Source organism: Ranitomeya imitator, chromosome 5 (genome assembly GCF_032444005.1).
Source record: "Ranitomeya imitator isolate aRanImi1 chromosome 5, aRanImi1.pri, whole genome shotgun sequence".
NCBI classification, from domain to species: domain Eukaryota; kingdom Metazoa; phylum Chordata; class Amphibia; order Anura; family Dendrobatidae; genus Ranitomeya; species Ranitomeya imitator.
Genome location: NC_091286.1, coordinates 221,934,557 through 221,959,788, shown reverse-complemented (window position 1 = coordinate 221,959,788; position 25,232 = coordinate 221,934,557). Strand labels below are relative to the sequence as shown.

The 25,232-nt window shown below is 45.2% G+C and overlaps 2 protein-coding genes across 3 annotated transcripts in view; one reads left to right on the top strand and one right to left on the bottom strand.

Annotated features, from left to right (window-relative positions):
• Nucleotides 1-25,232, top strand: part of SYTL3 (synaptotagmin like 3) — a 321,014-nt gene that overhangs the window by 98,180 nt on the left and 197,602 nt on the right. The window lies entirely within an intron of this gene.
• LOC138680742 (uncharacterized) lies at nt 16,006-25,187 on the bottom strand. The gene is made up of 7 exons (XM_069768017.1): nt 25,098-25,187; nt 24,929-25,015; nt 24,567-24,762; nt 24,356-24,430; nt 17,564-17,703; nt 16,525-16,625; nt 16,006-16,084 (listed from the first exon to the last, which is right to left on the bottom strand). The coding sequence occupies exons 1-7, from the start codon at nt 25,170-25,172 to the stop codon at nt 16,006-16,008; spliced, it is 753 nt and encodes a 250-aa protein (XP_069624118.1). The 5' UTR covers nt 25,173-25,187.

The window sequence follows — 25,232 nt, the reverse complement described above, 5'->3', positions numbered from 1 at the left end:
CCAGGGGGAGCCCGGGACCTCTTGAGACCCCTCCTCCAATCCACCATTAACCAATTCCACCAACTTTGAGGACCTCCCCCATGCCATACTGCCATGACATACATTTAGTTATATTAATAATAAAGAACCCGTAATCATTGTAAATCACATTGATCCCAGCACTAAAAAGAACTGAAACAAACTAAAAACACCTCCATAAACCACAGCACCAATTAAGGGAGGGTGGGTGGGAGCTTCTTAAAACTGTCAGGGGGTACCTAAAATTGCTACCACCATGGAGATGGCTGGCCCTTTTATATTGCTGCCTCATAACCTCCCCTCTGACCCCTCCTCCCCCAAGACCTAACGCCAGCTCCACCTCTGTACCAGTCTGTTAAACCCAATCTACCAAATGTCCCTCCAGCTCACTATATTCCCACATCAACACTGTCATGTCGGCCTCCCTTCAAGGCCAGGGGCCCAGTATGGCCTCTCTGGACAATTGCCCTCCAAATAAATATGAATAGGAAAAGGACTAAAATGGGTTTTGTCACCATAGCAATCATGGTAAAATAGGCAATAAATGAATAACATAAAAATTTTAACAGTGCCATCATAGAGTCTAAGGCTATCTACTTCCAGTCCAGTTAAAAATTTAATCCACAGAGCATGGAGCAGAGTACCCCTACATTAGCACCTTACAAATTTCACTCAATGAGCTAAATTTTTTACACTATATTCTGTATACATATAGCGGTTTGCTGCGAGGCTTGCTACCGCTAGTGCCAGCCACTTTGCCTTTCGAACGCCTCTTCAATGCTGTTGCCTTAGGGTCCTGGGGGCCAAAGGTGTTTCCTTTGAAAAATTATTATTCAAAGCAGGCAGCCACAAATAAATACTTCAGCTAGGGATATTGGAATTGTACTCAATTTCTAGTTTTTGTTTGTTGGAACTGGAGCCATGATTGAGAGGGAACCCGGTTGAACACAAAGTGAAGGACCTGGAGGCACTCTGCTATCCAATCTCAAACCACCCGAAGGTGGGGTTGCAGAGTACACACATGTAATCAGGAATCAGATTTCTATTCTGGAGAGGCAACCTGATAAATGTGTACCACATACAAGGAAGGCAGCAGTCAGGCAAATTAACCACTTCTCAAGTGAGTCAGCAGCTGATATTGCAAGACAGAAGAGCCATCCAGTACAATTTAGAGAATCTGTAATTAGAATGATAAGTTTAATCTTTTAATGAGCTTTAGACCCAGCCACAGAGGTAGAGTATAATTATTTTTAGGCACACTATTTGCACAGACAGAGTATACAGAATCTTAGAGGCACAGTACCCCCACAGAAGCTAATAAATTTCACCCACAGAGCATGTGTCCACATTTGTCCTACAAAAGCTGTTAGCAAATTTCACATACCAAGCACGTTTCCACATTTATCCTTTAGAAGATAACAAATTTCACCCTCAGAGCATGGGGAACAGTACCCCCACAGCTCCAAAATGTCTGCTCCAGTGGTGTACGTTCCAAATTCTGCCTATGAAAAGTTTGTAGTATGATCTTGAATTGAGCTTGTAGTCCACAGCGAGGTTTGCTACTGGCAGTCCACTTAAAAATGTAACCCACAGAGCATGTTTCCACATTTCTCCCACAGAAGCTGATAACAAATTTCACACCCAGACAATGGCCCACAGTAGCCCCATAGACAGGGTTGCACAGTACGCACAGTGGCTTAAAGGCAGATTTCTCACACAGATATGGGTTAAATAATACACACAGTGGCTTTTGGCAAAGTACTCCAACAGACATGGGTTAAAGAATACACACAGCAGCTTTTGGCAAAGTACTCCAACAGACATGGGTTAAAGAATACACACAGCAGCTTTTGGCAAAGTACTCCAACAGATATGGGTTAAAGAATACACACAGCAGCTTTTGGCAAAGTACTCCAACAGATATGGGTTAAAGAATACACACAGCAGCTTTTGGCAAAAAAAACTCCTACAGATATGGGTTAAAGAATACAGATAGCGGCTTTTGGCACAGCACTATCACTGACATGGTTGCATGAGAGTAGGAAAATATGTTTGCACACACATCACTCCCAGCAATTCAATTGAAAATTATAAAAACTTTTGATTATGCATGGTACTATCACAGACACGTTGCAATTTACACAGAGTGTTTTTGTAAAACTGCGCACACACAAAACCTAATACTGTCCCTCAGTACAGCTGTGTTCTGTCCCTACGCTAAGCAGAGGAGAAATAAAAAGTAAGAATCTTGAACCAGGAAGAACAGGTCCAAGTGGAGGAGGAGATGAACACATGACAGTATAGGTGAAAGAGGCGCAGGAGGTAGCCAACACAGTTTGTTTTTTTTATTTGGGGAGGAGGCTCCCAAATGAAACGAATGACAAATAGAGTTGAAGACTGGCTAGGAACAGCTGTTATAGTTGTCTAGTCATCCAACGGTCCTGTGGGATCCATGCCTGGTTCATTTTAAGGAATGTTAGCTTCCCCACATTGGATGTTGACAGGCGGATGTGCCTGTCTATGATGACACCCCCTGCCGTTCTAAACACACGTTCTGACAGTACACTTGTCGCAGTTCAGGCTAGCACCTCTAAGGCATAAAGGGCAAGCTCAGGCTATGTGTCCAATTTGGAGACCCAAAAGTTGGGGGAGACCCATTTATTAGTACGTGGAGACGTGTGGACACATACGCTTTCACCATGTTGTTGTATCGCTGCTTCCTTCTAATATAGACCTTATAAGATGGGTGGATGTTGTGAGGTGCTCAGAAAGTTTTGTCACATTTCGACCATGATAACCATGTCTTCCGAGGTGCTGGTAGTGCCCAAGCTATGTTGTCGACTTCCTTCTCCCTTTGCCTCATTGTTCCACTGAGCCCCTGCTGTCAGTTTGGAAAGCCAATAGTGGTTTTTCTACCAAAGTGTGCTTGTATTCACGCATTTTGTGATCCCTCTCCAGTGACCAAAATAATGATGGTACGTTGTCCTTGTAGTGGTGATCCATCAGTATGACAACCGAGTAATATGCACTGGTGACAATACGGGTAACTCGGTGGTCATTCCACAGGCACTGCAGCGTGTATTGACTCATGTGTGCAAGCTGCCCAAACACAACAACAATCTGTCCTTGGTGGGAGGTATATCATCTGGGTACTCTGTATCCCCCCAGCCATGCTCCACTGATGCTCTTGAGCTGATCTGAGTGCCATCCTGTTGTGAACACGGTTGTTTTTCCTTCATCGCCTCATCATCATCATCATCAACCCAAACTGTCCCCTGGCATACAGTTGGGTACCTGGCCGATGTTGGAACAGTAACCCACCCTACGAGCCATGTGTGGGCAACAGGTCTGATAACGATGTGAATTGGTTCTGCTCTTCTTTCCCATGTGTCACCACCTTATCCATCATGGCCTGAACTGTTTTTTCCAGCAGGCATAAAAGTGGTATAGTAACGCTGATGATGCCATCAGCGCTGGCAATATTGGCAGAAAATTCAAAGAAGCGCAACACTGTACACAAGTTCCGCATGCCCAGTCAGGGTGAGGGGATCCTCAGACTTGGGCATGATCTGTGATGAACCTGAGAGGTTGCAGAGGCAAAGATCACGAATCTGACCAAGGGGGGCCACACTGCAGAGGAGTATATTTCTGAGTTCTGGCAATTGTCCTTTGAGGGTCACTGTTGCCTTTGGATACTCTTAATGACTGACAGAAAAATCTAGCTCACAGATGAAGTCCAAAAAAGTGTATTTTATTTTCCAAGTTACATGAAGCAAAGATTAAAATTGTGTGTTCACAAAAAAGAGAGTACAGGCATCTTTTGATGCTTTTCGAGCGACATGCGCTCTTTGCTCCAGAAGTGTGGAATTGCAAGTGGTGAGCTGGATTTTCTTTTGTGGTTGTACTCTTAAGGGCTCTTTGGCTCTGAATACTCCACTTTATTCCCTGGGGGAAGCCATGACTAAAGCCATTCAAATGGATTGCAGAATTCAAGAGAGATGTGATGAACAACCGGGGGTTTCAGTAATGCTTCCTGAGTCTATTCACATGCTAGAGACGGAACAAATGGAGATTGGAGCAGCCCACTCTCAGGTCGTGGAGAGGAGGCATCGGCATGATCTTGGACTATGCCTTTATTGTGGTCATGCTGGCCTTTTTGTCAAAGACTGCTCGATACGTCCTCAAGCCAACAAGATGTTGGGAAACGTATAAGTCTGGGTGATATTCGAGGAGTTCACCCAGACTTCCAGGTACCATTTTACTCCTCAGATAAAGTACTGCTGAACATGGAACTTTGTTTTCAGAGCCTATGGTTATCTGCTCTTGCTTTCATTGACTGTGGGTCTGCCACCACAGTCACATTCTGGACTGGTTCTTAAATTAAGATTAGTGACTGTTAGATTGGATAGACCCATTCAAATTTTTGGAATTGACAGGACACTCTGAGTTCATCTCCTGCTATGTGTTGTAATTTACCTGCTGGGTTGGTGTTGGGATTTCCATGGCTCTGTATCCATAATCCTGTTATTGATTGGGGTTGGAATTATATTGTTAAATGGAGTTCCCACCTTCATAAGAAATATCTTAGTTTTGTACAAATTTGCTCCACTAGTCTGGAGGGTCTGCCGGTGTACCTGAAAGACTTTGGAGATGTGTTCTCGGAGAAAAAGGCAGATATACTGTACTACCTCCCAATCGTCCTTATAATTGTGCTATAAATCTTTTTCCTAATGCCAAATTGCCTAAAACTCGTCTGTATAATTTGTCAGGACCTGAAGAGCACTATGAAAAAAATATGTAAGCAAAAGTTTATGGAAGGGTCATATCCGTCCTTCCTTCTCGCCTGTAGCTGCGGGGGTTTTTTTTGCCTGAATTTTCATGAACTAAGCCAAATTACAGTTAAGAATACTTACCCATTTCCACTCATCCCCGACCAATATAATTAGCTTACTGAGGCTATACAGTATGGTTTTCTAAATTTGAAAGTTGCTTATGATTTGATACACATTTGGGAAAGCGATAAGTGGAAAAGATCATATTTAACATCGGGAAGTTTATTTGAAAAGCTTGTCATGCCTTTTGGATTAACAAATGCACCTGCAGTCTTTCAAAACTTTATGAATGACATTTTGTTTCTGATATTATTGGAAGGTTTATTGTGGCATACCTTGATGATATTCTAATTTTTTCACCTGATCTGAATTCACACTACGATCACGTTCGGTTTGTTTTACAAAAACTCAGGGAAAATTTTTTGTTTGCTAAATTGGAAAAATATTATTTTTCTGTTCAGGAAATATCGTTCATGGGGTTCATTATATCGGCTGAAGGGTTTAAGATGGATCCTGGGAAGGTGCAGGCTATAATTGATTGGGTTCAACCTTGTGAAATGAAAGCATTGCAATGATTTTTAGGATTCGCTAATTGAAACCTGACGGTTGAAGCCACCGTGAGTGGCGACACGCGTCGGGTCTCTACTGCCTAACCTGACTTCATGTACGTTGAGCTTACCGACGCTTTGGTTGCTCCATGATATTTTTCATGGACATCTCATAGGTGAATATCTCTTATGGGCACTTTTCTTTCAACCGCCAGGTTTCAATTACCGAGTTTTTACCCCTTATGATTTTTTCATTCAAGTTTATATTTTTCTCATTGGGTCCGGTAATTTGTGGCATCAACATTTTATATCCACAGCTTACATTTGGTAAAGCTGTTCGGAGTTTATGTATCTGCATATGGTGTAACTGTGGTTGTTTGGGCTAACACTCAAGAGCTCACTATACATATATCTTTGATCAAGTTAGGGATTTGCTTACATAGTATGTGTTGGTATGCTGTTTATTAACTTTTATATATATGTATGTAGACACTGAAAGTCGGGTTTGAAGTGCTAAGCTTTATTGTGAGCTCAAGTTCTGTATTGGTATGTCACATGAGTGACTATTTTAATGTTTTTAATGTTTTCTAAGTGTTCTTTGTGTGTCCAATAAATTTCAATTAAGTGTCCATGTCTCTTGGTGATCCCTTCTATATGACCTATACCTTTTTCTTGGATTAATTGGTTGAGCACAAACTAAAGGTACCGTCACACTGAACGATATCGTTAACGATATTGTTGCTTTTTGTGACGTAGCAACGATATCGTTAACGAAATCGTTATGTGTGACAGTGACCAACGATCAGGCCCCTGCTGGGAGATCGTTGGTCGCTGGGGAAAGTCCAGCACTTTATTTTGTCGCTGGATCTCCCACTGACATCGCTGAATCGGCATGTGTGACGCCGATCCAGCGATGTCTTCACTGGTAACTAGGGTAAATATCGGGTTACTAAGTGCAGGGCCACACTTAGTAACCCGATGTTTACCCTGGTTACCGTTGTAAATGTAAAAAAAAAACACTACATACTTACATTCCGGTGTCTGGTCAGGTCCCCCGCCTTCAGCTTCCCGCACTGACTGGTGAGCGCCGGCCGGCCGTAAAGCACAGCAGTGACGTCACCGCTGTACTTTACGGTCGGCGCTCAGTCAGTGCGGGAAGCTGAAGGCAGGGGACCTGACCAGACACCGGGAATGTAAGTATGTAGTGTTTTTTTACATTTACAACGGTAACCAGGGTAAACATCGGGTTACTAAGCGCGGCGCTGCGCTTAGTAACCCGATATTTACCCTGGTTACCAGTGAAGACATCGCTGGATCGGCGTCACACATGCTGGTTACCCGGGGACTTCGGGATCATTGGTCGCTGGAGAGCTGTCTGTGTGACAGCTCTCCAGCGACCAAACAGCGACACTGCAGCGATCGGCATCGTTGTCGGTATCGCTGCAGCATCGCTTAGTGTGACGGTACCTTTAGGTCGAGGTTGGATCCCAGTAAGGATTTCCTGTGGTGACCCCACAACTCTTGTTACTGTCTATTGCAGGAGTTTCACGATTCCATGTTAAGTGGTCACCCAGGGGTTACTGCTACTTAGAAAGATGTTGGTAAACTCTTTTGGTGGCCATCTATGCTTAACACAGTATTAAGGATTTTATATCTGCTTATGAGATTTGCGCATGTGTTAAGGTGTGTCATAACCAGCCAGCTGGGGAATTGGCTCTATTGCTTATTCGAGAAAGACTGTGAAAGACTCATTTGTCCATGGATTTCATTACTGATTTGCCTTTCTCTAGTGGAAAAACTGTTACTTGATTGGTAATTGACCGATTCAGTAAATAATCTCACTTTGTTCCGTTATCTAGGTCAGAGGTCCCCAACCGCCGGTCCGCGGACCAGGACCGGGCCGTTGAGGTTTTTCAGCCGGTCCGCGGCACCGCTGACAGCTAGCTTCGCGGCCCTGCGCCTGGTCAGAGCATGCTCTGTGACAGCTCGCAGCTCCCGGCAGAGAACATTATGCAGGACGAGGGGGCAGCCCTCCTGCGCAGCATGGTGTGTTCCTGATGGGGTGGGGCGGCTGGCTCTCCTCACTGACACGCCCAGTGGCGTATCTAGGGGGGGGGCAGCCGGGGCATTTGCCCCGGGTGCAGCCGGCAGGGAGGGGCGCAGTCGGGCCGCCTCATTCGGCGGTCCGCAGTGTCTCCCCCCGGCGGCTGCATTCTGCCGTCCCCGGTCAGGGAGTCAGCTGTTCTCTGTGCCGACTGTCAAGCTGACAGCCGGCACAGAGAAGCTGCAGAGCGCCGGATCCCAATGTGTGCAGAGGTGGAGGGGAGCCCCTGCAGGGTGGCTGCGGCAGGCAGGGAGAAATCCGTGCAGCTCCGCTGCCCAGCGATCTGTCTTCCTGCTTCCTCTCACACAGACGCGCCGCTGGATGACTGGATGACGTCATCATTCAGCGGCCGGCTGTGTCAGAGGAAGGCAATGAGATGCTGTGGTAGAGTGCGAGGAGAGGTGAGAGGGGGGTGTGAATGTGTGTGTGTGAATGTGTGTGTGAATGTGTGTGTGTGAGAATGTGTGTGTGTGTGTATGTGAGAATGTGAATGTGTGTGTGTGAATGTGTGTGTGAGAATGTGTGTGTGTGTGTGTGTGTGTGTGAGAATGTGTGTGTGAGAATGTGTGTGTGTGTGTGTGTGAGAATGTGTGTGTGAATGTGTGTGTGAATGTGTGTGTGTGTGAATGTGTGTGTGAGAATGTGTGTGTGTGAATGTGTGAATCACATTCTCATTATAAATGTCATAATTACATGATAAGTATGCACTAAGCTCCACCCCTCCATAACTCCACCCCCATATGACCAGAGCCCCACCCCTGCCCCACCGCCACCCCACCGGGCCATGGAAAACTGGTCTTGCTTAAAGCCGGTCCCTGGGGCAAAAAAGGTTGGGGACCTCTGATCTAGGTTACCTAATGGTGAAACACTTTCCAGTTTATATTTCACTCGTGAGATTGAATGACATTCCTTTGAACAATGCATTTGATACGGGGGTGCAGTTTGTCTCTAAATTCTGGAGGGCTTATTGTTGGAAATTGGGGATTGATTTGTTATTTTAATTTTGCTTACCACCCTGAAATCAATGACAGAGAAGACGAATCAATCATTTGAACAAATTTTAAGATGTTTTGTTGTGGCTCAGCAGGAGGACTGGTCCTCATTTTTGCCTCTTGCTGAGTTCCCCTTTAACAGTCGAGTCAATCAGTCCACTGAAACCTCCCCTTTCTTTTGTAATTTTGGTTTTCATCTTCATTTTGGTGAATTTTCTAGGATAAGTTTGGGTGTCCTGGAGTAGAGGTGACCATTCAGAAACTTGGGGATGTTTGGAGACAGATTCAGGGGAATATTGGTGTTGCTCAGTTTGGTCTAAAACATAAGGCCGATACATTTCCATGTTCCACTGGAAAGTTGATGATAAAGTTTAGTTATTAGCAGAGGCGTAGCTAGGGGTTCAGCTTGGGGGGGGGACGGGGAGAAACATATGTGTTGGCCTCTAACAGGCGGACATATCATTAGTGCAACCTATGTGGCAGCACATGGGCCCAAGAGATAAGGGGGCCCATATGTACCTCTAAATAAGGTGCAATTTTGTATTTTTAGGAGCTCTTGGGCTGCAAAGGGCCCATATATTATTCTTGCACATAGGCCCTTTTTTGTCTGTGTCTGCCTGTGGCCCTTAACCAGGTAACTATGATTATAACTACAGTGGGTATAGGGGAACCTCAGGAGATGACCGCATTGTTATTGAAAATAAATCTCTGTACAATGACCAAACTGATATTACCGCCATACGGTGACATATAGTGCTAGATACCAGTCCTGCATGACATATAGAGATCACAGTACAGTTATAGATGGTGACATACAGAGGATGTTCTTTCTGATGGAGTCATTCACTAATCGCATCTTTTCCATCTGACCCAGACCGACATGTTGACTTTTCCATCCAGGACTCATCTGCAGATATCACAGCAAAGACACATTTAATTTCACACATTTCCAGCACTGTTCACATCTATCTCCAACCTGCACAAACTCCTCATCCTGCTGATTAAAATACTGAGACGCTGCTGCCGTATGTGGCCCTATTACTGCACCTTCTGTGTGGCACAATAATGGCTCCTCTCAGTGCTCTACATAGTAATAATCCCACTTTTGTGCTCTCTAGATGGTAAAATTGCCCCTAGAAAATATTCATTTCCTGTGCATGTACCCTCCACATTTTGCCCCTAGAAAGTAATAATACTCCATATGCAACTTTCATGGTCACATTACTGAGTACCCCTCTTTATAATAATGTTTAAGTGCCCACTTAACATTTAATAATGTTCCCCATGTACAACTCCTCTATACATAGTATGGTGGACCCACAGATCCCCTATGCACCGTATGGTGATCCCACAGTTCCCCTACACACTGTATAATGCTGGCAGAGCTCCACTATACACAGTATGAGACAACTGCTCCCCTATACACAGTATAATGCCCCCACAGCTTTCTTATGCACAGTATGATATGATGGGTCCACAGCTCTCCTATACACAGCATTATAGGCTCACAACTGCCCTATACACAGTATAATGCTCCCACAGCTATCTCATACACAGTATGGTGGGCCCACAGCTCCCCCATGTGCCGTATGATGATCCCACAGCTCCCCTATACATAGTATGATAGGCCCACAGCTTCCCTATACATAGTATGATGGGCCCACAGCTTCCCTATACACAGTATAATCCCCTATACACTGTATGATGATCCCACAGCTCCCCTATACATAGTATGATAGGCTCACAGCTTCCCTATACACAGTATGATGGACCCACAACTCCCCTATACACAGTATGATGGGCCCATAGCTCCCCTATACACAGTATAATGCTGACAGAGCTCCACTTTACACAGTATAATTCCCACACAGCTTCCTTTTACACAGTATGATGGGCCACAGCTCCCCTACATATAGTAAGATGTCCCCCAGAGTTACCCTTTACATTAGAATTATGTCCTTACTGTTGTCCCAAACACAGTAGAATGACTCCCACAGTAGTCCTCACACTTTATATTGTCCCCCACACAGTATATTCGCCCCCCACAGTAGCCTCGACTATGTTTATTGGTCCTCACAGTAGCCCCCATACTGCATAATGTCCCTCACACTTCAAAATAGCTGCCACAGTAGTCTCCACATATTTTGAGGGCCATGCACAGTAATCCACACTGTATAATGGCCCTCTCATTAGCTCCCACTCTGTATAATGGCCCCCACTGTAGTCCGCACACTTTATGGTTGCCCTCTACAGTGGTCCCCACACTGTATATGGGCTCCCACATTGTATGATGGCCACCAAACTGTATAGTGACTCTCGTTAGCTAGCATTCTGACATTTTGTGCATGCACTGGTGACTCAGCCAGTGCATCACTCTGCCGTTCTGTATACGACAGGCTTAAAGTGACCTGTGGTCTACAAAATGGAGAGCAGTAGTGCAGGGAGATCGTTCTTAAAGGGAACCTATCATGTAAATAATGCTATTAACCTGCAGATATAGTGTTATTCTGCAGGTTAATAGCGTTTTGACACCGTATGGCGCCCGCACTGAGAGTCTCGCTGCCTGGAGGAAATCAACTTTATTCCTCCCAGCAGCCTTGCTCTTCCAGTCAAAGGGGCGGCGCCGGCGCTTTTTAAGTCACCGCTCTGTGTATAAACAGCGGCGGCTGTAACAGATGCCCCGGGACAGACTGACAGCCGGTTCAGCACCGTCTGCCACCCAGTAGCTAGGCTTCAATGCTTCGTAAGTGCCTACTTAATATTTACGAGTCCCCCTATGTACAGTAATAATGGCTCCAGCATCGCTAATGAGTAGGGTTGAGCGACTTTTACTTTTATAGGATCGGGTCGGGTTTCACGAAACCCGACTTTTTCAAAAGTCGGGTCGAGTGAAATCGGCCGATCCTATAAAAAAGTCGGGGTCGGCCGAAACACGAAACCCAATGCAGTGCATTGGGTTTCCAATGGTTCCCAGGGTCTGAAGGAGAGGAAACTCTCCTTCAGGCCCTGGGATCCATATTTAAGTGTAAAATAAAGAATTAAAATAAAAAATATTGCTATACTCACCCTCTGACGCGCCCTGGTACTGATCGGCAGCCTTCCTTCCTTAGAGTCAGCGCGTGAAGGGCCTTAGATGACGTCGCGGCTTGTGATTGGTCGCGCGACCGCCCATGTGACCACTCGCGCGACCAATCACAAGCCGCGACGTCACCGAAGGTCCTTCAAGCGCTGATTCTTAGGAAGGAAGGCTGCCGGAAAGAAGCAGGGCGCGTCCGAGGGTGAGTATATTCCTATATTCACCCTCGGACGCGCCCTTCTTCTTTCCGGCAGCCTTCCTTCCTAAGAATCAGCGCTTGAAGGACCTTCGGTGACGTCGCGGCTTGTGATTGGTCGCGCGAGCGGTCACATGGGCGGTCGCGCGACCAATCACAAGCCGCGACGTCATCTAAGGCCCTTCACGCGCTGATTCTAAGGAAGGAAGGCTGCCGGTCAGTACCAGGGCGCGTCAGAGGGTGAGTATAGCAATATTTTTTATTTAAATTTTTTATTTTACACTTAAATATGGATTCCGATACCGATTTCCGATATTGCAAACATATCGGAACTCGGTATCGGAATTCCGATACCAGATTCAAAAGATCGCCGACCTCATGGCCGACCCCACACAGGGGTCGGGCCGGGTTTCATGAATCCCGACTTTGCCAAAAGTCGGCGACTTCTGAAAATGGCCGACCCGTTTCGCTCAACCCTACTAATGAGAGCAGAAGGCCATGTGACGATTTTCTTCTATTGAGAGAAGTCAAACTTGTCTAGTCAACACGTGCAAATAGCAAACGTGGTCGCATGACCGCCTGATCACACCAATTTTCTTGGGGTCTCATGACGGTAGGCGCACCCCATCATGCTCATGACAGGAGTGGTACCAGCCAGTCCGAGGATTGCAATGTGATCCTTGCTTGAGTTATACGGCCGTCTGTCTGCACCCTTATGCTAATACTTATCCTTGTTATACTAATACTGAAATATTAACCTATTAGTAACGTATTAACGCTATTAACCTGCATTGCTATGCTTGTTTACTAATACTTATAAAAGACCCAGCTCGCAAGTATTAAAAGCCCCCAAATTCCCCATCTCCAGCCCCCAAGACAGCAACTATTACATATGATGGAGTGCACATAAACTCCATTAAACAGTATAATAATAATCAGCCCCTCAATGCCCTGTGCCCCCTCACCCACCTCAGCCCTCACAATACTCTGAAACTCCCACATTCACTCCCCTGTACCCTGTCCCCCTACCACAATACCACCATCATATCTCACATTTACCCCACAGTGCCCTGTCCCCCATGCACACCCCAACACCCACAATAACCCCCATCCTCTCACATTTACCACACAGTGCCCTGTCCTCCTCTCCCACTTCAGCTCCCACAATACCCCATCCTCTCACAATTACCCCACAGTGCCCTGTCCCCCTTGCTCACCCCAACACCCACAATAACCCCCATCCTCTCACATTTACACCACAGTGCCCTCTCCCCCTCCCCCACTTCAGCCCCCACAATATCACAATCCTCTCACATTCACCCCACTGTGACCATGATATTCCTAAATTGAATTAATCTAATAAATTCCATTGCCCCTTACTGATGAAGTTTTCAGGCAGTGAGGGAGACCAGGAAGTGTCCAGATAGATGCAAGGAGGGCACTAGGACCCAGCATGCCTCAGCCAATCCAAGCCTGCACAGCCAGAAAGTAACTGCAGCTGCATCCAGCCCAGCCAGGAAGAGACTCCTCGGATGAGACCACATCGCACACTGCACAGACGGATGGAGGCTCTGCAGCCTGCCACTGTGCAGGGTTTATCAGAGAGGGGATCCGGCATTGTGCAGCTCCCTCCGACACCTCAGACGTAGCAGTGGATCTCCCGGTGGGCCCCTTCAGGTGACGGGCCCCGGGGCAATGGCCCCCTCTGCCCCCCAGTAGCTACGCTACTGGTTATTATCCAAATTGCTTCTGCAAAGTTGGGTCCTAAATTTATTGGCGCGTTTGAGATTTTGGAGGTAGTCAATCCAGTTACCTTTAGATTAAAGATTCTGCAATCCCTTCATGTCCCCAATGCTTTCCACAGATCCCTGTTAAAGAAGTTTTTCCCTTCCATGATTTTTGTCTCTTCCCCACCTCCTCCAGTCTCTGTTGATGGAGGTTTGAAGTATGAGGTGCAGAGGATCGTGAATTCTCGGAGGATCTGAAATTCCCTCCAATATCTTGTTCATTGGATGGGATAAGGAGCTGAAGAGAGATCCTAGGTTTTGGCTTGTTTGATGAAGGCTGATCGTTTGGTCGGAGCATTTCTTCGTAGGTTTCCTGGGAAATCTGGTGGCCTCGTGGCCCCAAAGAAGAGGGGAGTACAGTTACAATTTCACCGCTCAGAGTATCTGGGACTGAGTGATAGACAGCTCTGTCGTCCTATCCTGTGCTGGGGAGTGCAGAGCTGTCAATAATTTGATTGACAGCTCAGTTGACCTATCTGAGACTGGGAGGTGCAGAGATTTTTCCATGCGCTCCTTGTTCTAGGTAATAGCCCTGCTATTTAGCTGAGTTGTCTAGTCCAAACCACTGCCAGTCAAAAGCTTATGCTCTCTGGTGTGTGTTTGCCTGATTCCTTTGCTGTGAGTTCTGATTTACTGCTGCCTGACCTTTGAACCGTGTACTGGCTACCCCTTTGTTATTGCCTCTTTGCTTATCATCTACTTCTCTGGTATTCTGACCCTGGACTGTGACTTGACTTACCCCTTCATCTTTTTCCTTAGTTTACCACATGCTCTCTTGGTCCTGACCCCAGAACGTTTGACTTCTGTGCATTATGTCCTGTCCGTGAGTTGTGACTAGTGTCACAACCTGGTAATGTAGTTGGAGGTGTTGTTCGTGGTTGGAGGTGGTGTTTGGAGATTGTTCAGGAGATTGATGCTTGGAGTTTTGTCTGTGTGCACATCCTCATCCTCTCCTACTTCGTTTCTCCTTTTTTAACTGCCATATGTGTTATGAACAGGTAATTCAGAACCACAATGGACCTTGAAGTTCAGAGCACACAAAGTGACCTGACATTTATCAAAAACATCGGACGAGCTCTGAGACGTGGGAACTCTGCTGACTGCAATCCCTAATCCTATCACACCACACTAGAGGTAGCCGTGGATTGCGCCTAACGCTCCCTATGCAACTCAGCACAGCCTGAGAAACTAACTAGCCCTGAAGATAGAAAAATAAGCCTACCTTGCCTCAGAGAAATTCCCCAAAGGAAAAGGCAGCCCCCCACATATAATGACTGTGAGTAAAGATGAAAATACAAACACAGAGATGAAATAGATTTAGCAAAGTGAGGCCCGACTTACTGAATAGACCAAGGATAGGAAAGATAGCTTTGCGGTCAACACAAAACCCTACAAACCACCACGCAGAGGGGCAAAAAGACCCTCCGCGCCGACTAACGGTACGGAGGTGCTCCCTCTACGTCTCAGAGCTTCCAGCAAGCAAGAAAAACCAATATAGCAAGCTGGACAGAAAATATAGCAAACAAAAGTAACACAAGCAGAACTTAGCTTATGCAGGATAGACAGGCCACAGGAACGATCCAGGAGGAAGCAAGACCAATACTAGAACATTGACTGGAGGCCAGGATCAAAGCACCAGGTGGAGTTAAATAGAGCAGCACCTAACGACTTAACCTCATCACCTGAGGAAGGAAACTCAGAAGCCGCAGTACCACTCTCATCCACCAAAGGAAGCTCATAGACAGAACCAGCCGAAGTACCACTCACGACCACAGGAGGGAGCCTGGCTACAGAATTCACAACACATATGTCCCGCTCTTTTGTTTTGTGTGAGTATTTGGTATGGTTGGTATTTTTATTTATGCCTATCCATTCTCCCTTGTTTGTCTGGTTAGTGTAATCCTATACAGTTCAGCTTCCCACTACCCTGGGTGGTGGAGGGGACAAACCAGGGTAGATATAGGAGCCTAGGAAGGCACGGGAATTTGGCATCGCCACATTCAGGAGTAATCCAGGAGAAAGAGCACCCTGGTTCTAAGGACCTGGTTAGCACGCAAAAGTCCCAAGCCTTTTTGTGACATATTGGTTTAATTTGGGCCTACTCCTGGCACTTTTCCATGACTGCATCTTTGGCTCTTCGGCAAGCATTCATTAGCTGCTAAAAATGTGGAGTTGTGAGGCATTTTATAGCCCTTCAAATTGATGACCTGTATGTAGAGGGTTTTAAGAGTATTGGCTATGAAATTTAAAGAGCATAATATTGAATACCTTTTCTTAAGCTAAAATCAGGAAGAGTTAAAGAAAGAAAATTATAAATTTGTTATCTATGGTTCTTTTTTCTTCTCTTTCCAGTCCTGATTACATGTTAGACATAATTCATTCAGATAAGTTTTATCTTTTGTCATATGAAAAAGCATCTGACTGTACAGTGTACGGTGCCTTTTCAGTGATGTTAATCACTACACGTGGACAAGCCATGAGGCAGGGTAGTAAAACATTCCAGGGTCAGATACCAAGAAAGCATATTGTAACTTAAAGGGGAAAGACAAAGGCATAAGTCAAGTCATGGTCCAAGGTTAGAATACCAAGAATAGTGGGGCGTGGTTTGCAAGGGGAAAGGAGCAGACCTGTTTCACAGGATCTCCTGAGAATGCCCTTAAATAAGCAACTAGCTTACTTTAAAGAGGACTTTTATGAGCTTATTGAAGCTGAAGACCTGTGGGAACATACCTGGAACATTAATTAAGAACCAAAACATGGTCTTAACTAAGAAAAAACCCTTCCAGAGCAGAAATCGTTTCCTGCCTTGTCTATAGGGAAGAAGACAACTAAAATGGCCGCCGATGCAGGACCAAAGATGAATGCCCACACAAGACTCATCACCTCAAGCATGACTGGACGTAAGACGCCCGGAGCGATACCGACTGAGCCAGCAGGGAGAGAGAAGAAATCCGACTTACAAGCGGCTCACACATTAGTCACTGAGAAGGTGCCAGACAACCGACAGACGGCAGTGTTTCCCGGGACGATGAGGAGGAGCGACACAACATCGTTGAGGAAAGACACCGGGACCTGCGGAGTGGAAAGAAGAATACTCCGACATCCTCTCTGCCAGTTGCCAGAAAGGAGGACAGACGCAAGGAAATAGCCGGGACGACGAAGCAGGAAATGAAGATGGCACCGCTGCTGAAAAGACAAGGAGAATCACTGCGGTCTCCGACAGAGGCGAATCTCCCCGGATCCTTGCTATACTGCCGGGGGATAAGGACTATCCAGTGCCACCAGAGAGCAGCTTAATGGATGCAAGAGATTTATTTGAAAGCTATAGCAGCTCTAAACTAGAGTCAAATAGCAAAAGGGGTCTATATGATGTCTCAGTAAATGTCACTGCCGAGAAGTATGACAAAAAAAGATTATGTAATGTCTCCATAGATGACACTGCTGAAGAAACACAGCTGATTGACACCATGTGTCCTTCTGCAGAGACCAGTGAGATTGCTGACAAAAATGCGGTATTATCTCTTGATAATTCCCCTTGCCCTAATGGGTCAAACACCAATGATTTCTTAAAGCCTCTATTGGACGCACAGAGAGAATGGCTGGATTCTTTGAACGATCTTAATAAACTTTCTATTATACCATTCCATAACATAAATATAAAATGTACCTCTACTATACATAACAATAGTGACATAGAGGATCATTCAGAACCAGCAGTTTCCCTCCATGTCTCAAATTCTGAATCAGATGCCTTTTTTGGCTCGCATGAGGAACTAAAGAGGGTCCACTCGAAAGACTTTACTGAATCTTCCTCTCTTGGGAGGAGGGACTCTCTCTATGAAGGAGATTCTTCTGATACCTCATCTCTCATCTCTCCATTCCTATTCAGAAGATTCTAGTGATCCCAGTGAGGCCGCTCTCCCAGAACATTTTTCATACCCCTTAAATACAGACGACTCTAATTTGAAGCAAATTCTCATGGAGTCTGAGATATGCCTCTCCAACCTTACCTTAGTGGACAATATTCCCGCCTCTGAAGATTCTCCATCTGAAGGATTTAGAATCAAAATTTGTAAAGCCTTTCTAACATCAGCGGACATTTCAGGAAGGGGATTAGATTCTGATGTTGATTTGACAGTTTTATCTGGGACTAATACAAAGATTTCCGACTCCCAACAAACAGATGAAACAAAGGCCTCTGAATCCTTTATCAAAAGGACTTAGGCTACGTTCACATTAGCGTTTTGCGTGTTTGCGTCGGGAGACGCAGCGGCGACGCATGCGTCATGTGCCCCTACATTTAACATGGGGGACGCATGCGTCGGGCGCAGAAAACGCAACAAGTTGCATTTTTCTTGCGTCCAAATTTCGGCAAAAAAGGACGCATGCGTCGCAAAACGCAGCGTTTTTGCGTGCATTTTGGTGCGTTTTTATTTGCGTTGTGCGTTGCGTCGCCGACGCAGCGGCGCACAACGCAAATGTGAATGTAGCCTTATAGACACTCTATCACATATTCTTAAAATTCTCAAACTGAATTCTATTAAGGCCCCTAACAGTTCGCTACCCTTCTCAAAAACAGAGGATAAGACAATCAAAAATTCAATAGCTACACCTTCAAATGACGTTAAAAATTATTCTCTGATCTCAGATTCCCTGGAAAAGATCAAAAAAGATATTCGCTCTTTTAAGGACTGCTTAGCTAACTACGAAGATTTTAAAAGAATAACCTAAAAATTAGAAGAATTCCGGAATCGGTCCAGCCATCTCAATTAAAAGATTATATCTCTACAATGATATCTAATCTCTTACCTAATACTAAAGTAAAGAATTTGGTTGAGAGGGCTTTTAGAATTCCCAGACCACTCTCTCTCCCTCCAAATATAGCAAGAGATGTTATTGTGTCCTTTTACCATGGGTGGGTGAGGAATGATCTGACTAGAAATTAAAAAATTCTCGCATCTCCATACGACAAAATAACTCTGTTCAAAGACTTGTCCAAGGCCACAATTCAAAAAAGGAAATCATTCCAATACACGGCTCGAGAACTCCTACAAGCAGAAATACCCTATCATTGGACCCAGACTTCCACCATACATATAAAATATGCGATGAAACTAATAGTTATCTCTTCACCAGAGGAAGGAATTGTCTTTTTGGAAAAAATGGAATAATACCTACATCGATCTCGCATAGACTCTCCTCTTCGTCCTCATCAGACTTATATTCTACTTGATAGAACGGGTTGCTAATTTAGTATATTTCTCACGGGGTCTTCTTATTCCAGACTACAAAGTACAGCGGACTTCATTGAAGCAAATAGTAAAATCTTATACCACTTGCTACTGTTTTAATTGAACCGAACTTTCCCTCCACAGAGTCTCAGGGCCACCCGTAGGTGTTCCCGGACGCGACAAGCTCTCATATGTTACATATATTACTTAAAGTATATGTATGATTAATACTTTTGATTTTCTGGTGCTGTAATAATGAGCAACAGTTAGGCTACGTTCACATTAGCGTCATGCGACGCAGCGTCGCCGACGCAACGCACGACGGATCGGAAACGCACGCAAAAACGCACCATTTTTGACGCATGCGTCGAACGGATGCGTCGTAAAACGCAGCGTTTTTTGTGCGTTTTTGTTGCGTTTTCCCAAAAAACGCAGCGTTTTACGACGCATGCGTTGTCAAACAATGATGTTATCTTTCCACACAATTTAGTGTCTAGACACTAGATAACACCACCAATGAATAGAAGAGGGTGGGTCTAGTGTCTAAACACTAGATAATGCCACCAATGGGTAGATGAGGGTGGGTATTAATGTAATAGTGGTATATATACCCCGGCATAGATTATTTCCAACCATACAGCATCAGGATGGAGCGTACCATGGAGAGTATCTACCTCAATATTGAGCTGGAATTAGCACTTGCTATTGCTTATGCTATTGCCTGTCATGAACAGAGGAAAAGAGACAAACTTCGGAGAAGGAGTCGTCAGCGTTTTTGGCTACACCCTATAGTGGAAGTCCGAGAGAGTCGTGGAGCCTACCATTGTCTGTTTGGCGAATTAAATGAGAACCAGGAGAAATACTTTGAATACACCAGGATGTCACAAAACAGCTTCCGATATCTGCTGCGTCTGGTGGAAGGAACCATTTCCAGGCAGGACACGCAGCTCCGTAAATCGATTTCCCCCGAAGAACGTCTGCTGGTGACTCTACGGTACGTAATGCAATGTGAAGGATTTATATGTTCTTGCCATTTTTTAAAGTAACGTGTTTTGGTTTTGTGGGGTGGGGGATTGTAATTAAGAATGAAAAATTCTTTCATAACAATTTAATTAATTACATTTATTTCTTTTTCTTCTTGTCAGTTTCCTTGCTACCGGAGAGACCTTGAGATCACTGCATTTCCAGTTTCGGATTGGAGTCTCCACACTGTCTGGTTTTATTGCCGACACATGCCGCACATTGTGGGACAACCTCCGTGAGGAATTTTTACCCATCCCTACAACAGAATTATGGCAGGCCAAAACCCAAAAATTCGAACAAGTGTGTTCTTTCCCTAACTGTATTGGAGCCGTGGATGGGAAGCACATTAGGATTACCAAGCCTTCCAGAAGTGGATCTCTGTTTTTTAATTATAAAAAATACTTTTCCACCGTGCTCATGGCAATTGCAGCTGCGGACTGCAGGTTTCTCGCTGTGGACATTGGAGCGTTTGGCCGTGCAAATGATTCACGGACATTTAAGGAGTCTGATATGGGCCGAAGATTGTACGATAACAATTTTAATTTCCCCCAGCCACGACCTCTTCCCAACACCGAAGGCCCGGCCCTGCCATTTGTTGTGGTTGGGGATGAGGCTTTTCAAATGAGTGGCAACCTACTTAAACCGTACTCCAGTCGGGGGTTGGACCGCACCAAAAGTATATTTAATTATAGACTGTCCAGGGCCAGAAGAACTGTGGAGTGCGCCTTTGGAATCCTTGTCTCCAAATGGCGTATCTTAGGATCCGCTATAAATTTGAAAATTGAGACAGTGGATGAGGTGGTGAAGGCGTGTGTGGTTCTCCACAATTTTATTATTGATAAAGAGAGAGTCAACGTGGAACTCGATGAACCCATACCAAATCCATTGCCTGATTATCAAGATCATCCTCTGTGGACAACTGTGGAGATTGCTCATATGAGGGACCAATTTGCTGCATACTTTGTTTCAGATGTTGGCCGTGTTTCATGGCAAGATCAAATGGTTTAATTCATCTTGGTATTATGATGTCATGTAAACACTGTGGAGTCCATGTCATTTTACCATCCTATGTAAGGTTATTGTTATAATGTCCCCTGATTGTCTAATGCGTTGTGTTTTGAAATAAAGTTCTTGTGCCTTTCCGTTTTCACAAAACAAATCTCCCATATGTTTTTCCATAATAATCAAATTGTAAAATCCAATGTTATGTAAAGTAATGTGTGTCCCACAAAATTTATGTGAGCACCAGTACCCAAATGGACTGTGACAAAACAAAAAAATATTTCAGCCGTGTTTTCCATAGTTTTGACATAAACATGATCGGCTCCCACCTTGTCAACCATTTTTAATCCTGCAGACTATTTGCATAATGAACCTGGCTTGACAAGGAGGGAGACGATCATGTTTGCAAAACTCTACAGAGTTAACACTATTGGACTCAGGATGCTAGAATTCGTCCAGAGTCAAATAGTGGCGACACTGTGAACATTGCTACCACCTCACCTGACCAATATTCTTAAGGTACCGTAATAAAACTATTATCCAACGATACCGACCAGTGATACGACCGGACCATGATCGTTGTTTAGTCGTCGCGTGGTTGCTGGAGAGCTGTCACACAGACAGCTCTCCAGCGACCAAAAAAGAGCAAGTCCCCGTGTAATATGGGTAATGTTATGAAGCGCATGGACGCACTCACGATGTTTTCCCTGTTAATGTAATTTAAAAAAATTAAAAAAAACCTTACATTCCGGTGCGTGACACGTCCATCGCCGTCATCTTTCCGTACTGTGCCAGCCCTAAAGCACAGCGTTTATTAAGTCAACGGTGTGCTCTGCTTTACGGGCAGGAATCACAGTGTCAGTCACTGCGGAAAGATGACGGCGAGGGACGTTGTTGACACCTTTTTTTTTTGGGGGGGGGTATTGTTCACTTATATTTGAGTGTTAAAAACACTGCGCTAGTAACCCAATATTCCCTTGTGTAAAACAAAGACATCGCTGGATCGGTATCAAACACGCAGATCCAACAATGACAGCGTGTGATCAGCTACCCCAAAAAATTCCTAATCATTCGCTGACACCAATAATCTCACAGCAGGGGTCTAATCGTTGTACGATTTCAGAAAAGATAACGTTGGTTACACACAAAAACCAACTATATCGTTACTGAAATCGTGGTGTGATGGTACATTTTAAACTTGATATATTGAGCAATGCTGTTTGTGTTTGTAACATCTCATAGTACAATGAGCGACAGCCCTTTAAAAAAAAGAAAAAAAAAAATTATAAAATATTGTCAGACATTGCACATCAGGTGTTACAAACACAATATTTGTGTATACGGCGCACGGTGTGATTTGGTGCAAACTTTATTTGAGACAATAAAAACTCAGTATTTTAAAAAAAAATAATAATTTATTAGGGACACAAAATAAAAGAAAAGGGAAATGTTAAGGGGTATCTATGTCAGCAATTAAGGGGGATTGATATACCCCACTTTTGGGGGGTGTTGAGGAGACCGAGGAGGAGGACGAGGGGGAGGAAGCAGCATAGTCTATGACACTAGACGGGATGCCGACATCAATCCAGCCAGTTGACGGTGGCGAGACTGCCAAAACAGGAGGTGAGGGAGGAGGAGGGACGACCAGTGTCCTTGGCTGGCTACTCCGGCTCCGGGTAGACCCAGGCTGTGTACTAGGTGTACTCCTTGTAGACCCAGGCTGGGTACTGGGTGTACTCCGTGTTGACCCAGGCTGGGTACTTGGTGTGCTCCGGGTCAACCCAGGCTGTGTACTTTTGGTTGTTTTGGGAGCAGCCATAGCCAAGGTTGTAGTGCTTGTCGTCGTCTTCTTCTTTTTTTTCCTCCTCTCTCCCTCTGGGTGTGGGTCGGCTTCCCGTCTGTGTGCCCTTGAAGGCCTGGCATGATCAGAACTTTGGGGCTGTGTTCTGTGGTGGCGGTGGCGGTGGCCCTCGGCACGCGGAGCTCTGTGGTGGTGCTCTGCAGCAGGAGTCGGAGTCATGGCAGCCAGCGATGGTACAGCGGGCACTGTAGTTGCTGACTGCATGACCCGAGCCTGCTGCAGAGCAGTGACATATGCGTTGTTGCAGCCCTGCATGACCGAAATCTGGAGTTCCGGCGTAAGATGTTCAACCATGCCCTTGTGAATGGCACTAAAAAAATGTTTGGCCGGCCTCGAGAGCTCCGATTCGATGTTTTCAAGACGCCGGTCGATATTGGACATTTTATCGCACAGCGCCTTGAAACCATTCTGAAATACGGTGCTCAAATGTAAAAATTCGGGCATGACCGCCCTGTCCGAGGCCCGCTGACACTGTCGGGAAGACCCGAAGGAAGGAGCGACAGAGGCCTCGGCCAGGGGAACATCTGATGGACCGGCTGCCGGTTCGCCAGATTGTGGTGGTGCAGACCTGCTCTCGCTGTGGGATGGCTGCGACGGTTCAGATGGCGCTTCACGAAGGACCGCTCCAGAGGGTCGGACAGTCTCGCGGGTGCTGCTGTGTGTTCTGTGAAAACATAAGGAAACCATTAGTATACTAAATATAACATTTCACATGCGTCATTAATTAACTTTACCGGCGGTATCCATTGCCGCCGTTAATATTAACCTATTTTTAATATTGACACTGCATATGCCGCATCAATCTTAAAATAAAAAATGCATTTATTGATTCCAAAATAGTCACCCATGGTTGCGGTTTGTAACGCCCGACAGTTACGCTTACCGTTGGAACTGCCATGACGTCACGGTCATGTGACCGAGACGTCATCACAGGTCCTGCGAGCTGAGCAACCATGGGAACATAACCTGCCTTGCAGTAGAAGGTATGCCGTGTCTATTATATTTTAAGTTTTTGTGTGTAAAAAAACTGGGATACACCTGGATGGGCACTATACTACTCCACTATGAAATATTGCCCGGGCATGGCCAATCTACTATCTTTCTGTGTTCTGTATACTTCTGATTTCAGGGAAAGAAATAGTAAGTCAAGCTCACCATTGTAGTAATCCCAGAAGGCTCAGAGCACGGAGCCGCTGTGTCAAGCGTGAGAAGACCAGAAATGAATAAAAAATACGAGGTCACCGAGGCGTGAAAAGTAAAAACTAAATACTTTATTCACTTCAATCAGAAACAGAGGATGAAACATCAGCACAATACAATAAAAACACTACGCGTTTCAGGTCTGATGTTCCCTGTCACCTGAAACGCGTAGATAGTGTATATTGTATTGTGCTGATGTTTCATCCTCTGCTTATGATTGAAGTGGATAAAAGTATGTATTTTTTACTTTTCACGCCTCTGCGAGCTTGCATTTTTTTCTTCATTTCTATACTTCGTACTTGCCAAAATAAATGGCTGGGCAATAAGCTACGTGGCTGGAATATAGTACGTGAATATGCATGTTGTAAAAACTAGGTGTGTGCGTAGGTACTATACTTACTCTCTGCTTTCAAGGACCGGTCGCAAGAACTGCAATATATGGTTGTATTTGTACACAGAGGTCCTTGACGCTGCAGCAGCACTACGGATTTGTCCCTCCTTTTTCAGGCCCCTCCTGAAACGGTCCTTCATGGAGCGCCATCTGGTCTTCAATTGTTTAACTGTGTATAAAAAAATAAGTTTTAGAGAATATATTGAAAACGATTACGCAACCGTGTGCAATCCCAATAGAAGACATCACAGACGGTTGTGTAATCCTGGCCTGATGGGTCACAGCAGCATTTTGGAAATACTTACGAAATTTAGCTTTGGCCACGGGGGAAGCGCTGTCGAAGCCATCCCACAGCAATTGTGCCACCTCTATCCACAAACGGCGCAATATGCCCTGGTCCGCGTGCCGGGGGTCACGGCTGTCCCACAACGGGCCCCGTTCCTCTATGGCTGCTACCATCATGTCAATATCGAGTTGGTCATCATGGGCCCGTTGTGAAACCTAGAATAAATGTAAAATATTAATGTTTGCAAGATAAACAATGTTGTCCCTATCTCCTCCACCTCCACCTACCACCTCCACCACCACCCCCTCCCACCACCCCCCATACCCGCAAAAACAAAAAAATGTAAGAAAAAAAAGGAATAGGTTTGACATAAAAACTTACTCGCCGTCCTGCAACCACAGCTTGGCCCCGTGGTCTCTGCTCCTGCTCCCTCTGTTCCTCCTGGCTCTCCTCCTCACTTGAAGAAGCCTGCAAAATAGTTTACCAAAAAGTTGAGTGACCCATCTACAAATGACAGCGAATAGTAAGCAATAGTTGATCATGTACTCACCGGACTCCTCAGCGGTGGGGTGTTGCTGGAATCGCTGGCCATAATGCAATTCTGAAATAAAGAACAAAATAACATTTATCCTATGCTCCTTGGCACAATACAGCAATTTAAAAAAAAAAAAAAACATTTACATTT

Bases quoted from the DNA above. Each gene is read 5' to 3' on its own strand.
- LOC138680742 (XM_069768017.1), bottom strand. From the start codon at position 25,172: ATGTTATTTTGTTCTTTATTTCAGAATTGCATTATGGCCAGCGATTCC. The intron at 16,626-17,563 runs GTAAGGTTGGAG...TCCACTCCGCAG, and splicing joins CGGGAATATTGTCCACTAAG to GTCCCGGTGTCTTTCCTCAA. The intron at 16,085-16,524 runs GTGAGCCGCTTG...TTCCCCTTTAAG, and splicing joins ACCTTCTCAGTGACTAATGT to TTACAATATGCTTTCTTGGT.